The 15,918-nt window shown below is 35.1% G+C and overlaps 1 protein-coding gene across 1 annotated transcript; it reads right to left on the bottom strand.

Annotated features, from left to right (window-relative positions):
• Window positions 1–1,898: 1,898 nt before the first annotated feature.
• colgalt2a (collagen beta(1-O)galactosyltransferase 2a) lies at window positions 1,899–15,693 on the bottom strand. Its single transcript, XM_051137396.1, has 12 exons — window positions 15,464–15,693; window positions 13,447–13,560; window positions 12,498–12,615; window positions 11,955–12,089; window positions 8,468–8,672; window positions 8,063–8,182; window positions 5,889–5,962; window positions 5,698–5,804; window positions 5,436–5,568; window positions 4,934–5,061; window positions 4,251–4,457; window positions 1,899–2,644 (listed from the first exon to the last, which is right to left on the bottom strand). The coding sequence occupies exons 1-12, from the start codon at window positions 15,691–15,693 to the stop codon at window positions 2,401–2,403; spliced, it is 1,815 nt and encodes a 604-aa protein (XP_050993353.1). The 3' UTR covers window positions 1,899–2,400.
• Window positions 15,694–15,918: the final 225 nt, after the last annotated feature.

Here is a 15,918-nt window from a genome sequence, read left to right as displayed (position 1 = left end):
TCCAATATCTCTGGAACTGAACCGTACAGGGACTTAAACAAGAAGATGCCAAATGAAAAGTTTGCTAAAACCCAATATTTTGGGACTTAACAAAAATTAGATTTTGGGCCAAATGTTTGATTTTGAGATTATATTTTTTTCTGAAGAAAGATATTAATTATTAAATTTAATGGATATATATTTACAGCGTAATTCACTGTTTTGTGCAGGGAGGTAAAAATGGCAATTTTTAGCCAAGATTCAGAGCTAAATTACAACAGGGATAAAAATGACTTTAGAAAGATGGCAGCATCATAATGTTATTTTTACACAGAGATTGGTAGGTCTTTTAATATAATCTGTTGACTTTAGCAATCTATGTTGCATTATATGCCAATGGTGACCATTCAAAAATGGGGAAAAGGCACTTTTCGAGTTTTTTCTGTTTGTGTGTCTGTAACTCAAAAAGTTTTAAAGATATCTTAATGCCCTTTTAGACATTGGGTCTTAACAAACTTATAAAATAAGTAGCACTTTTGTGACCAACATTAATTTTTCAACCACTGAAAATGGGTAATTCAACAATCTGGATATGGAGCCTCATTGAGGTCCTCATATCTCTGTGACTGAACCATGTAGGGCAGGGGTCACCAGACCTGGTCCTGGAGGGCTGGTGTCCCTGCAGAGTTTAGCTTGAACCCTAATCAAACACACCTGAACCAGCTAATCAAGGTCTTACTAGGTATACTTGAAACTTCCAGGCAGGTGTGTTGAGGAAAGTTGGAGGTAAATTCTGCAGGACAACGACCCTCCAGGAATAAGTTTGGTGACCCCTGATGTAGGGCCTTAAAAATGAAGATTTCAAAAGAAAAGTTTACTAAGAACTAGAATCTAAAATCATATTGCGGCATCTCTTGTTTCAACATTACTTGTTCTTCAGACTTTCTTCTTTAAAAGAAAAGAAGTATCATATTTTTGCAAAGTGACCCACATTTGATTTTTAACCACTGAGAATGTGTACAATTTATTGACTGCTGGAGCCATTTTGAAATTCTAATATCTCTGGAACTGAACCGTACAGGGACTTAAAAATGAAGATGCCAAAAGGAAAGTTTGTTGAGACCCACAATCTAAAAGGGTATTAAGATATCTTTAATACTTAAGTTACAGACCTGCAAACTTTGGAGTTAAAACTTGAAAAGTGCTGTTTCACCATTTTTGAATAATCACCATTGGCACATAATGCAACAAAGATTGCTAAAGTCAACAGATTTTACTAATAGACCTAACAATCTCTGTGTAAAAAGAATATTATGATGCTGCCATCTTTCTAAAGTCATTTGTACCCCCTTGTGGCTCTGAATCTCAGGTGAAAGTTGCTATTTTGACCCCCCTCTACAAAATAGTGGATTACTCAGTAAACATCCATGACATTTAATATTTTGGCTTTCATCACTATACATGTCTGTCTTTCTTCAGAAAAATAAATAAATAATTGGAATAAAATATTGGTATTTTATACATACATTATATATTATTGTATACCTAACATTATATATTATGGGCGTAAAATCATTTCATTTCAGAATTTCTTAGTATTTGATTTGTTGTAACATTACTACAAAAACAGCTGCATTTGAGGTGCTTGTTTACCAAAATGATTTAAGAAAGATACAAAGAATGTCTATTTGTGCAAAATGTTAACATGTTATTGCATTTTTCATAGTAAAAACAAAACAAAGACGAAACTTTTTTTTTTTTTAGAAGCACATTGAATCCACACCATGAATCCATAATTTTGTGATCAAAAATGAGGAAAAATCATCATTAGTGATTAGTGCTTTTGTTTTGGTGTGCTTGAAAAGAGACTGGTCTGAGAATTGATTAATATTTTTATTTAATTCATTGTTTGCCTACAACAAGAACATTTGCATTTGCAATTTGCTTATTTCCCTGACCTGAAATGTTTTATTTTGTCACATTCTCTTTAACTAAAAACGTTCCTTACATTTTTAGAAACAAACAAACAAAAATATCCAGATTTTCAATCCCACTGCATATAGAAAAAAAACAACTCCTAACCATGTTATTGAGGTTTTGCATTGTTAAAAGAAGAAAAAAATCAAAAAGACAAAGCTTTTTTTTAGAAGCACATTCCATGAATCCATCATTTTGTGAGAAATTTTCACTTAACTATATTAGTATTTATTTTATTATATCAAAATGTGAAAAAATCACCATTAGTGATTAGTGCCCATTGGTAATAACTGGTATAGATGCTTAGCTAGCTGTATCAGTATCATTCACAAAATCCAGATCTGTATATTGACTCCACATCCATGGTTCTTTCCTTGAGCTGTCATCTAAATACATTTTCTTAAAACTTTTGACATGTTCTTTATTAATTCTGTAAGAGCTGTATCAGAGTTCATCCCTCGGGCTGCTCTCAGAGATGGGCGTTGGGCTCTTATCACCACGACTGCTGTCCCCACGGATGTGATGGCGGTCCCAGTCAGTGGCCACAGTCTCATCGTTCCAGATGATGGAGGTCTCAGTGTCGCTGAAATACCCTGGTTCCCCAGCGTAGTGCGTGGGAAAGAGCAGCAGAGGTTGTACAGAGAAAGCCTTCAAGTCTCTCTGTTTAAAACGAGACATGTATTCCTCCCTACAGAAGGAAAACTAGAGTTAGTTAAACAAAAATTACTTTAGTTTAGGGACCAGTGCTCACAACTGCGTAGTTGCTTATTAGCGTGCATATTACTAGCAGATTGGCTGTTTATTAGTACTTATAAAATGCTTATTACTGCCTTATTCTTTATGGACATACTTTAGATCCCTTAACCCTACCCCATACCTAAACTTAACAACTACCTTAATAAATGTCAATAAGCAGCAGTTTAGGAGTTTATTAATGCAAAAGTCATAGTTACTAGTAAACTGTGAGAATTGGACCCCAAACCAGTGTGACCACAATTCCTTTTTCAAAAGACATTATTGCAAGTGCAACTCTTCATAAATGTGATAAAATATACAGGTGCATCTCAATAAATTAGAATGTTGTAGAAAAGTTAATTTATTTCAGTAATTCAACTCAAATTGCGAAACTCATGTATTAAATAAATTCAGTGCACACAGACTGAAGTAGTTTAAGTCTTTGGTTCTTTTAATTGTGATGATTTTGGCTCACATTTAACAAAAACCCACCATCTCAACAAATTAGAATACTTCATAAGACCAATAAAAAACATTTTAGTGAATTGTTGGCCTTTTGGAAAGTATGTTCATTTACTGTATATGTACTCAATACTTGGTAGGGGCTCCTTTTGCTTTAATTACTGCTTCAATTCGGAGTGGCATGGAGGTGATCAGTCTGGACTTCAAGCAACTTGGGCTATGAGCTTCTCCACCCTTCCTCCAGACTCTTGGACCTTGGTTTCCAAATGAAATACAAAACTTGCTCTCATCTGAAAAGAGGACTTTGGACCACTGGGCAACAGTCCATTTCTTCTTCTCCTTAGCCCAGGTAAGACGCCTCTGACATTGTCTGTGGTTCAGGAGTGGCTTAACAAGAGGAATACAACAACTGTAGCCAAATTCCTTGACATGTCTGTGTGTGGTGGCTCTTGATGCCTTGACCCTAGCCTCAGTCCATTCCTTGTGAAGTTCACCCAAATTCTTGAATCCATTTTGCTTGACAAGCCTCTCAAGGCTGCGGTTCTCTTGGTTGGTTGTGCATCTTTTTCTTCCACACTTTTTCAACTTTCTGTTAACATGCTTGGATACAGCACAGCTTCTTCGGCAATGAATGTTTGTGGCTTTCCCTCCTTGTGAAGGGTGTCAATGATCGTCTTCTGGACAACTGTCAGATCAATAGTCTTCCCCATGATTGTGTAGCCTAGTGAACCAAACTGAGAGACCATTTTGAAGGCTCAGGAAACCTTTGCAGGTGTTTTGAGTTGATTAGCTGATTGGCATGTCACCATATTCTAATTTGTTGATAGTGAATTGGTGGGTTTTTGTTAAATGTGAGCCAAAATCATCACAATTACTACTTCAGTCTGTGTGCACTAAATTTATTTAATACACGAGTTTCACAATTTGAGTTGAGTTGAAATAAATGAACTTTTCCACAACATTCTAATTTACTAAGATGCACCTGTACGTCAATGATTTGGACTTTAATGGAGGAATGGAAGTCTCTTAGGTAGTCTTTTTAATTGCCTTTAATTTATCTTTTTAAATGTTAATTACTAACATCTACCAACACTTACTTGGGGTGCTTATTAAACATGACTGGCAGAAACTCATCCACGGGCAGCATCTTGCTGAGTGGCTGGGCCCCCAGAAGCGTCTTTGCCCCCTGCAGTGAAAGGGCATAGCCAAGCGTCCAATAAGAGTAATCTGGGATCACCAGGTTCTTCACTCCCTCCACCCAGTGCTCTGGATGCTTAATTTGCAATCGTTTACGCCCTACATAACTTAAAGAGAAGAGAAAAGATGGAAAAGAGAATGCAAATTTCAGTAACACTTTATTTTACGCTTTCATATTAGCATGCATATTACTAGAATATTAGCCATTTTGTAAGCACCAATTAAGCACATATTAATGCCTTATTCTACATGACCTTATTCTACATCCCTATTCCTACCCAATACCTAAACTTAACAACCTCCTTACTAACTATTAATAAGCAGCAAGTTAAGAATTTAGTGAGGGAAAAGTTGTAGTTAATAGTGAATAAGTGTTCTCTATTCTAAAGTGTTACCCAAATGTCTAATTATTAATGGAGTTTTTATATATTTGTTAATGAAATGTGCAGTTGTGAAACTCCAGAAGGCCAGTGACTACTTTGTTGAAGCTAGTGATGGATCCATATAAAGATTCAAAGCAGAAGAGAGACCTGTAAAGGTCTTTTGACCATAATAAATTTGTCATAATTAAACCACAACTCACATCAAGTCCCACTGGAGGCCTGATTGTCTCGCATCCTCCATGATAGTATTGAGGCGGCTCTTGAAATTGGGCTCAAACCTGACATCATCCTCCAGTACAAGTACCTGCTGTTGCTGGAGCTCCACCACCTGAGGGCGACACACAACAAAGAAAATTCATGGGCATAAAATTACTCATTTAGTGTTTACAGCATTGAAAGTCACTTGACATTCATATAATACTCTTTTGCTAGTGATGTTTGGAGAACCAAAGAACCTGTTAGTGATAGCCCCGTAAAGAACCATTTTTTCTTACTTACTGTGAAGAACATTTGAATAATATAAAGAATCTTTTTCTATTATAAAGGACATTTTGTCCAATAGAAATGTTCCGTGGACGTTAAAGGTCTTCATGGAACCATAAAGAACCTTAATTTTAACAATGTAGTTTGCATGTAACACCATCATACGGAAGACTGTTAATGTAGCAACTAATTGTATGGTAGTGTTTTTTATCTGTGTACCTTTTTCCAGATGTTGTAATGGCTAAGGAAGCAACCGATTTCACCCTTAGTTAGCACACGATCAGAGTAAGGATCTTTATAACCAGGGAGCATCTCAATTCCTAAAGCTCTTAGCTGAGTTGAATTCAGGGTTCTAAGAGAGAGAAGAAACAGGAAGGAGTCATATTTAATTGTGGCATACAGGGTGTAACAGACAAATACACTTTGCATAGAGTAGGAGAGATGAAGGACTATAGGTTGAACATTGACATGAACATCATACTTGCCATCCACCGCATCGGTGAGGGTGACGTCTATGCCCAGCACATCCAGGGAGCGCAGCATACGATCTCTGCGATCTTCACGACGCTTCAGATTAATCAAGTAGACCTAAAAAAGGGAAAATAAGAGTATTGCATTGACACAGATCGAAGATGCAACTTTTTGCAATATTCTACATTTAGCTGTCTATACCTGATTGAATGCCATGGTGTCTTTAGGTTTGGAAGCAATGTGGAGATAACGTGAAGTTTCCATTTTGAAGTCAACTAAAAAACAAAAAACAAACAAACAAAAAAACAACTAAAGATTATTTGTTTTCATTTAATGTCGATCATAATAATTAAAGGTATTAATGACTGCCCTAGTGAAAAATAAATATACTAAAATGTATTTAAAATACATTTATTTCATGCTAAGTATACTACAAATACATGTACATATTATGTACTTAATAAAAATACTCTGCAATTGTACTTCTGGTATACTAAACTGGTATATTTAAGCCTGCTAAATTAGAACAACTAATTTTGTACTTAATGCACTTTAATTGTTTAGAAGTAGCACTGAAGTCCAACTAAAGATATACTTTATATTAAAGTATTTTTGATTGTGCTAAAGTGGAACTATTGCAAGTATACTTCAGGTGCACTTTAAATATTTTGCATTTGAAAAGATCAGATGCAAAAGCCTCTAAACCCATCTGACATATTTCTTTAAAATTAGCATTTCTTTCTGGCTACTTTGTGTAGGCTTCTATGTAAGTACTGGTACTTCTAATTGGGCTAAGGCTGGAATTTAGCAAGTCTGAAGTTAAAGTATTTGATGCATGTATACTATGTGTCAGGAGCATTCACTCAGTATCACTATCTCATTTTTGACCGAGATGGCTTTTAGCTGGTTTTGAATCAGAACTCTTCATTTAAAGATCAATATTATTTAAAGATCATAAAATCCTCATCAATAGTGACATTGGAACACATTTTAGGTTTAATATTAAGAAATGTGCATTGTGCACAAGTAGTACTCCTAATAAAGTTTAATTACAATTTTTATATCAGTAAGTCTCACTCGATTTGTTAGTAAATATGTTAATAGACTTGAACTATTGTATAAAAGAAATGCATTTTAAATCTATTACTTTTTGGGTGGTGTTAGTGAATTATTTAAAAAAAGTTGTGAATAGAAATAGGTGTTGATTGGACAATATATTTTGAATGATAATTCAAAATCATTTAATTAAAAAATGTACATGGTTAATCAATTGTTTTTGCACCAAAAACAATGGTGGTCCACTATGGTGGTTTTTAACTGCCACATTCTTCAAAAACTGCCTCTCTGAGGGAAAATATATTAAACTTTGATACAACCACAAAACTACCCTAGTAAAAAAGTAATAGATTTGAAATGCATTTATTTGACACTAAGTATCGTTCAAGTCTATTAACATATCTACTGACATAAGTCTCTCTCGAGACTTTACTGATATAAAAATTGCAGTTAAGCTTATGGAGTATTACTTGTGCACTATGCACATTTTTGTTGATATTAAGCCTAAAATACGATATGAAACACAAAATATTTCTAGTGTACCTAAAGTATACATGCAATAGTTCCACTTTAGCACAATCGAATATACTTAAGTATATCTTTAGTTGGACTTTAGCACTATTTCCTCACAATTAAAGTGCATTAGGTAAAAAATTGTTAATTTTTGTTACAGAGGTAATATGTAAATGTATTTGTAGTATACTTAGCATGAAATAAAAATATTTTAAATACATTTTAGTATATTTATTTTTCACTAGGGTAGCCGTGTTATGTGCTACAGACTGTTAGGATGAAACAAGCACGTACCTTTTGTGCAAAATAAGGTAATTTTGAGCTTGTTTGCTGGAATTTGTGAGAGAAATATGCAGAGCCATGGGAAAAGCACAACACTTTATTGTTTATTTTATTGTTGGTTCATCTTAAGTTCTGAAACTTACACTATGTTTTCATAGTACAATGAACTCTTTTAACATGCAGATTTCAAAACAAAGTCAAGCTAATCTAATGACAGGGTCAGAAAGAACAGAGAGAATGTGTGAGAGATGTCATAAAGGAGTGAAAATTCTCTCTTTCCTGTGAAAACTGTATAGAGAGGCATACAGTGAAGTGTTTGTGTTAGCTGGGTAGAGACACAGAGGTAGAACAGGAAGTGGTGAATGCTGCTTCACAGTTTATCCACTCACATAATATACTAATACTGTATTTAACATCACCTCAGCACTCATTCACTATGCTTACTCAGCTTTCTGTGTGACCTGTAAAAACCCTTGTCAGTTTTTCACATTGATTTGTGATTAAGCAGATTTACTGATACGTACTCAGTGCCTCTGTGACAGTGTGGCTGAAGCTCTCCACCTCTTCCTTCAGAGTCTGCTTTGTATTCAAAGGCAGTGGCAGGTACCCATAATGCTCTTTGTTACATATGAACATCTGCACACCTATAAAGAGAATAATATAACATCTAAAAAGTTGTAATGACATCAGTTAACACGTCAAATACACACATATTCCAGTAGTAATGATCAGAAAACAGCTTGTGACATTTCAAAGGAAACCTAACCAGTGATTGTGGCAAACATGTGAAATGTTTTAAGTCATAGTGCATTAAGTTGAAATGCTACTTAAACATTACATCAAATATAAAACATACAACAGTGACCTACAGGCTCTTCTTTAATTGGACTTACTTATATACATTGGTGTAGGTATAGTGCAATTGTTACCTGCTTGTCTTGCAGAAAATGCAAAAGCCAAGATATCATCCACGGCCCAAAGATAGCGATGGTGCACAGGGTAAAAGGCCAGGGCCGCACTAGCACTACGCCGCAGGTCTATCAGCATTGTAGAGTGAATCATGGGAACCGGGTGGCAACCAGTAGACTTCCAGTTTCGGATGGGTATATAATGTGGTGTTCGCTTATAATACCCCTGCAGGAAAAATAATTGAATAAAAATATAAACGGATTTTCAATATGCACTAGAGATTTAGTAGCGCACAAAAAATAAAATGCTCAAATACATATGCAAACAAAAAGGAGACTCATAAAAATAAGATATTAGGTATTGTTTGTCAAGAATTTATATTACGTTTATTTACTACAGCTAGTTCCGTATCTTTTCTGCAGGTTACACTGATACACCAGTAGGTGGCGACAAGTGACTGTATTATGAGTGAGACATTAATCGTTTGGTCAAATGATTCTTCAAAAACTAGTGATGGGAAGTTCGGATCATTTTACCGACTCGGACCTTTGAGTCTCGTTCAGCAAAATGAACGAATCTTTTTTCGAGTCATTTCGTTCATTTCAGCAAAATATAATTAAAATGTTACCTGTCACCTCCTCAACACATCTACTGCTTACACAAACGTTGATCACACTTCAAACAAAACAAAACTATAATGCTATAAGAAACAGAAAAGATTAATTCATCTTTTACCTGAGTCTTTAGTCTATGATTAGCTCACCTCACCTCATATCTGACAGTTTTTCGGGTTTGAGTCGTTCGTTCATCACCTGACAGCCCAATTAGCTAACCAACGCAGTCTGAGCTGGAAAAATAATTGATTAGTTCATCTCTCGAGTCTTCGGGTTTGAGTCGTTCGTTCATCACGTCACAGCCCCATAAGGTGAACGAACGACTCTAAAAACCCGAAGACCCAAACAGGTGAACTAATTCCAGTACAGAACTTAATATGATGTTGCGCATGCGCGACTGAACGAATCACTCCCCGAGACGACTCGTTCGTCCCGAGTCACATTAAAGATTTGTTCAAAATGAACGAATCGTTCAAGAACGACCCATCACTATCAAAAACACTAACAGGAGGAACTCAATCAGGAGCAAAACGTTTTTGTGTGACGCTCGTTTCTGCTTTGGCTTCCATCTGTTTTCACTGATGGACCAAAATAAACAGCGGAACCTGCCGAAAATGTAAGTTATTCAGCATTAACTTGTTTACTGAACTGCTTACAAAGAGAAGTGTGTTCGACGGTTCGGACACTTTCCATAGTGAAGCACGAGCGTTTTTACAGCGTTAAATATTATTTGAATCTATTACTATTAACATTTTTACATAACATTTATTTATTTTAGCTTACAATTCTGACTTTTTTTTTCTGGCAAATGCAAGTTTGTATCTCCTTATACGGAACTCATTTATACGGATTTTATAACTCGATTTAACTCAAAACTAGTGAGTTTGTTCATTCTGAGGGGGAAAAAAGAGAGAAATGTGGGATATAAACTCCTTTTCTGAGCTGAGGGGAAAAGAGAGAATGTCGAGTTGTTTTTCCTTATTAGAATTGTGAGATATAATCTCGGAATTTCGAGAATAAAGTCAGAATTTTGAAATATAAAATAAAATTTACCTTTTTTTTTCACTCCATAGCTCCACAGACTGCCAATTGAACCGCCCACAAAAAAAAAAAAAAAAAAAACCGTCATCCCTGTTTCGGATTTGAAAGACCCACTATCTAACGGAAGTTTCGTTGAATAACGGTGGTTATCGCTGAGTGACAAGCTCTTGTAATATGCGGAGAAAAATTTGAAAATCACATCTAATCAATGTTATCTATAATATTTGTAAATCTTACTATTTTGTACCGTTTCCGTGTAATTCTCTAGCTATAAAGGTTATCTCTCCCGGGTTTTCTGCAACCATGATGCGCGCGCATCTAAAGTTAGGTTTACAATGAATGGATCTGGCTTTATGAAGGTGAAATTTAGCATCCCGAATGTTTACAAACAGATAATTGGTCTATCCACAAGTTTCCTACGCCCCATGAGGCCTTGTGTCAAAAGTGGGAGCGTCTTCCGGTTCAAAATAAACAAGCAGGACACGGGCCTCGGGCAAATGAAGTGTGCATATAAGAAGGTAATGACATCTCTCATAAAGGTGTGCATCTTTACAAAGTAAACAATGGTCTAAAAACATTAGCTCTTCATTAATTAGCACACAAATACCACTGGTATACTACGTCCGCCACCTCACCGGAAGTTGTACCTACGTTCTTTCTTACAGTAGCGCCCCCCCGGAAACTTGTGGATTCAGTGGGGAGTGTTTTAAAGACGCGTCATCAATCGGCCATGTTGGCGGTACGGAATTTAAACAGTGCCACTGAATCGAATGGAACTTGCAAGTTTAGCTGATTATTGCTGCTGAAAACGGTCAGTTATTGTCATGTTTTGGGCTGTACCAATCGGTCGGACCGGGAAAAACATTTGGAGTACTATAGACTGGCAAAACTTATAACAAATCAAGTAAAAGTTTGCAAAAGACTGTCTGAGGAAAGAATGCATTTGTGGTTGGCCAAACTGAACCAGGATTTCCAGGGCAAGAGTCTTGACAACATTCGTGTTTGTTCTTATAATTTCCGGTCAGGTAGGTGAAATATTAGGCTAGTATCTTAATTAATACTGCTCTTTACCACCTATTAACTTTAGTTTGTCAATATATTGCACTTTTTTCTGTTTACTAAGTCCTTCTTTATATGATTTAGAAGCTTCCACATGTTTTTTCTGTGGTTTAGACAGCATAAATTAGCAGAGCAACATATTCAGTAGTACATTTACCATGCAATCTATGCAGTTTTGGTTAGTATTTTTCCAAATAATTTTTGACAATGATTTTTAAAACGTCTTCATGAAAGAACTATAAGCCATGAACCAAACCCACTACCCACGAGGTCAGGGGTACCCAAACTCTGTCCTGGAGGGCCGGTGTCCTGCAGAATTTAGCTCCAACTCCAGTTAGACACACCTGAACTAGCTAATCAAGCTCGTACTAGACATATTAGAAACGTCCAAGCAGGTGTGTTGAGGCAAGCTGGTGTTAAACTCTGCAGGACACTGGCCCTCCAGGACCAAGTTTGGGGACCCCTGCAAGAGGTGTATCACATTACAGGCTTTGATTTGAAGGAGACCAGAATTTGAATATCAGACAAATAGAACAAAGATTAAAAATTGTGTATAAGTGAGGGAAAGAACTACAATCACATGAAGCAGTACAAATGACAATGAATTTGCAAAATATGCATAATGTAGTTTTCTTAACATCATATCAGCCAAAATTGAACTTTAAAAAGGAGTGGAATGCAAAGGGTCTTTGCATTAACTTGCAACACCTTTCAGAATGATACATCTCCATATTGGTCTCCTGCATTCATATGCATATGATTCCAAGCAATTGTAAACTGTAGTGTCCTGTACCTGTGAGGTCATTCCACACCAAAAGTTTGAATAGAGTGTTCTTGACTCTAGCATTGGAGCAACCAGCGTCCGATTCTCAGCAATCAGTTGATTCAGCACTTGTGTATTTGTCAGCAGGTTATCACTGTCTGCAAACTAGAGAACAAAATATTTCACCAGTCATACAAAATTAACTCATGGGTGTTGCTGTATACCGGTATTGACGGGTTATCGTGTTAATTAGAATCAATCAGATGACAGAAGGCATGCATTAGATTGTGTACAATAGACTTTTTTGCAGAGTTTTGATCATGTTGATATTTTAGAAGCCATAGAAGTTTGTGTATGATAGAGTAGGTTGGACATAATATTCCAATGGTATTCACATAATTAAATCAATTTTAGTGTAGGCACAGATTTTAGTATGGTTGTAACACCATATTCTCAATAAAATCTGAGAACTACTTATAGTAGAATAGTTCAATATAATATGATAATACAGCCAGTTGTAACACACATCTGGAAGCTGACCTAAAATCATAACAGAAAGAGGGGTAATCTCACCAGGATGTAGTCTGCCCACTGAGTCCTGGCCGATGTCAGCGCGGCCTGCCTCAGCTTCATTACATGGATGAACCGAGACTCCATCCAGTGCTTAGGGCCCAATTCATCCACATAATAACTATAAAAATAAATTGAACGAGAACTAAATACTTAATACAGACACAAAAAGGTTTTACATTTGGTGACTGTATGTCAATTCTGTAAAACAAAGTTTGCTACTTATGGTAGAGACTATATGGTAGAGAGATATCCACCTTTTTCTTCAACACGGAAGTACACTGTAAAAAATAAAAAACACAATTTGTTGAGTCAGCTTAAAATAATTTGTTACCCTGCTGCCTTAAAATTTTATGTTCAGTCAACTAAAATAAGTTTATTCAACTTGAAATGTTAAGTTGTACTAACTATCAACTTAGATATTTGTGTATGCTAAACTTCACAGATGGGTAAGTAACCCAGCTGCCTTAAAATTTTAAGTTGATTCAACTCAAAGATCTAAGTTGTCACTTAGTATAATTTAACATTTGAAGTTAAATAAATTTTTTTTTGAGTTGACTGAACTTAAAATTTTAATGCAGCCAGGTTACAAATTATTTTAAGTTGACTCAACCATTTTTTTTTTGCAGTGTAGGCCTATGCTTGAGACTTCTGGTTCATTAGCCTCTATAGGTAAATAACGAGAAGAATAACAACATGCAGTAAATTGTAAAACTTTTTGCATTATAAACCAGTGTGCTCATAATTAAGATAATACATTAAAATAATATGGTAAGACACACCAATGTGCAATATCAAACAGCAGCACAAGCTGCTTTATTACAGCTAAAAATAGCTGGTTGCGGATGAGACCGGAAGCCAGACCCATAAAATTTATGAATGGCCACATCCGCTCATACAAGAAAAAGGTGGATAGTACTTTGAAATGTAATGTAATGTCATGTGTTTTCACCTCTCCTCCTCCTCCATGGTTTGCAGATGTACTGAATGATACAAATTTTCTACTTCAGACAGCCATTCATGCAGCATTGCAGTGGTGTTGTCAATACTGTGGTCGGTAGCAGCCCTGACAAACAGAAAGTAACAGAATGTTAGGACCAGAATTAGCCAAGGTTGCATTTGTTCTTTTCAAAACCATCATCTTGCCATACAAATATTTATACACTACTGTTCAAAAGTTTGAGGACAAGATTTTTTTTTAATAATTTTATTCAGCAAGGATGCATTCAGTTAATCAGAAAAGACACTGATGATGTTACAGAAGATGACTTTCAAATAAGATTTCAAATAAATGCTGTTTTTCAAGATTTCAAACAAATGCTGTTTTTATTCATCAAAGAATAAAAAATGTCAGCTCTACCTTTGCAGTAATGTGTTACATTTTTAAAATGTATTAAAATAATTGTTTTTAAGAGACTGTAGAAGATTTTCATTCATCTTGAATCAATATAAAACATAAAATAATGTCTATGCATAAGATGATATTATTCTACTATTAACATCTGACTATGTGTATTAACTTAAGCAGTGAGCTTAGAGCAAAAAAAACTATTGAAAAACACTCATGTATGGAAAGAACCTGTGCAGGAGCTAGAAATACATGACAGCTATTGATCAACCTTCACGAACTCATGTATGGTAAAAAAAATACCTTGTCCAAAAATACAACGGTGCATATATGGAATGCTTCAGGATGTATATATGTGTGCATGAGACAAAACTCTGGAGTGGTGTTCGAACATTACACAGACTTTTGTTAACTTGTTAATAAAGGTCTATCTGGCTTCAAAACCTCTTCAGAGCAATTTATTTTGAGCAAAGGAAATTCTACAACAACTACAATAAAAATCATAATGAGCAGTCAGTGCCCAATATGGTCTGAATCAAGTCTCAAAGTTTGTTTTATTACTCCCATTAATAGTTTGAAATAAAAAGGGCATTCTAAAATAAGCACATTACTGTGTTTTGGTTTTCAAAATGGTGCACATAATTAAAAAAAAAATACAATAAATAAATAGTGTAAATAAATAAAATCAGTAAGATAATAAAATTATTAATAATAATAATAGTGTTAAGTCAAATAAAAATATTAATTTTATTTTAATGTATTAATTATTTATAAAACTGGATAATTATACATGAATCACAAAAGCAATTATACAAATAAATTATATAAAAAATATATTATCATTGGTCACATTTTTGCCATTTATTGGAGTGACAACTCCTTGACTTTCTCCTTCGTTTCTCCTTTTGCCCATATTTACTTTTCAAGGTTTCCCAAATACATAGATAAACAAACAGATTTACAAGGTTCACAATAGGTTTAGCAGAGCATTAAAAAAAAATGCTCAAATACATTATGCAAACAAAAGGAGAAACAACACAAAAAATTCTATAAAACTATTCTAAAAAAAACTTTTAAACATTAATTAACTCCCTGCACTTTCTCCTTCATTTCTTTTGCCCATTCACACATTCTTTCACTTCACTGTTATATTTACTTTTCAAGCTTTCCCGGATATTTCAGACTGATGTAATTTAAAGCAAAGAGCTTACTTCGGTGTGTGGTCAAATACAAAACCACTGACACATGTATTATATATCTTAGACTGTGTGATAATAGTGCTAACACTTTACGCTAACTTTCAGCAATAAGATATTAGAAGCATGTAATGCTAAAAATATATCAGCAATCATGCACTTCAGTGATGTGTTCAGATATAAAAATGCATTCATCAAAGTTTAAGGTAATATCAAACTATCTATGCAATGTACTGTTAAGCTTTGTAAATATAATAATGAGGGCTGATATTAATGTAAGTTTTCATAAAGTGTTACCATGGTATGTCCATTTAGCTTGATACATCTTCCTATTACTATTTTTCATAGAAAATTATTTTGAAATTAACATTTGCAAAGAATTTGAAAGGATATATTCCATGAACATGAAACAAAAAAAACGTTACCAGATAGAAATGCAATCCTTGGGATAATCCAGTCTCTCGATACATCCCAGAAAATAAGGAAGACTGTGTTCACTGTTACGGGCCAAAACTGCAATGACTACTTTAGGCTTGAGTAGAGGTGTTTCATGCAGGACAGGCTCCAGGTCAATGAGTGTGTGAATAAAGCCAATCCATGTCTCTAACAGTAATAGTCCAAACAGAAGCTTTCCAGATGCTCTCAGGTCCGTCATAGTGTCTGAATGTGCAGCAGCATGCCGTGCTATAGGATACCAGTGAGAGAGGTGAGGACACACTGACTGGGAAGGGTTGAGTTTGCTTAGCCTATATGCAATGCTATTACCCTCATTTCAGTGAAAGGACTGTAAAAGAAAACATAAACTTGGATGCAAATAAATGAACAAATAAAAAGCACACAACAAAAATAAAACATTTAGTAGTTCATTTTTTATATAAAC

This window comes from Labeo rohita, chromosome 2 (assembly GCF_022985175.1).
Source record: "Labeo rohita strain BAU-BD-2019 chromosome 2, IGBB_LRoh.1.0, whole genome shotgun sequence".
NCBI lineage: Eukaryota > Metazoa > Chordata > Actinopteri > Cypriniformes > Cyprinidae > Labeo > Labeo rohita.
This window is presented reverse-complemented; position numbering and strand designations above follow the sequence as displayed.

Excerpts from the sequence above, each read along its gene's own strand:
- colgalt2a (XM_051137396.1), bottom strand. The coding sequence starts at position 15,693 with ATGACGGACCTGAGAGCATCTGGAAAGCTTCTGTTTGGACTATTACTG. Across the intron at positions 5,062-5,435 it reads ATTACAACATCTGGAAAAAG|GTGGTGGAGCTCCAGCAACA; the intron begins GTACACAGATAA and ends TGTCGCCCTCAG. Across the intron at positions 4,458-4,933 it reads GGCCTCCAGTGGGACTTGAT|TTATGTAGGGCGTAAACGAT; the intron begins GTGAGTTGTGGT and ends CTTCTCTTTAAG.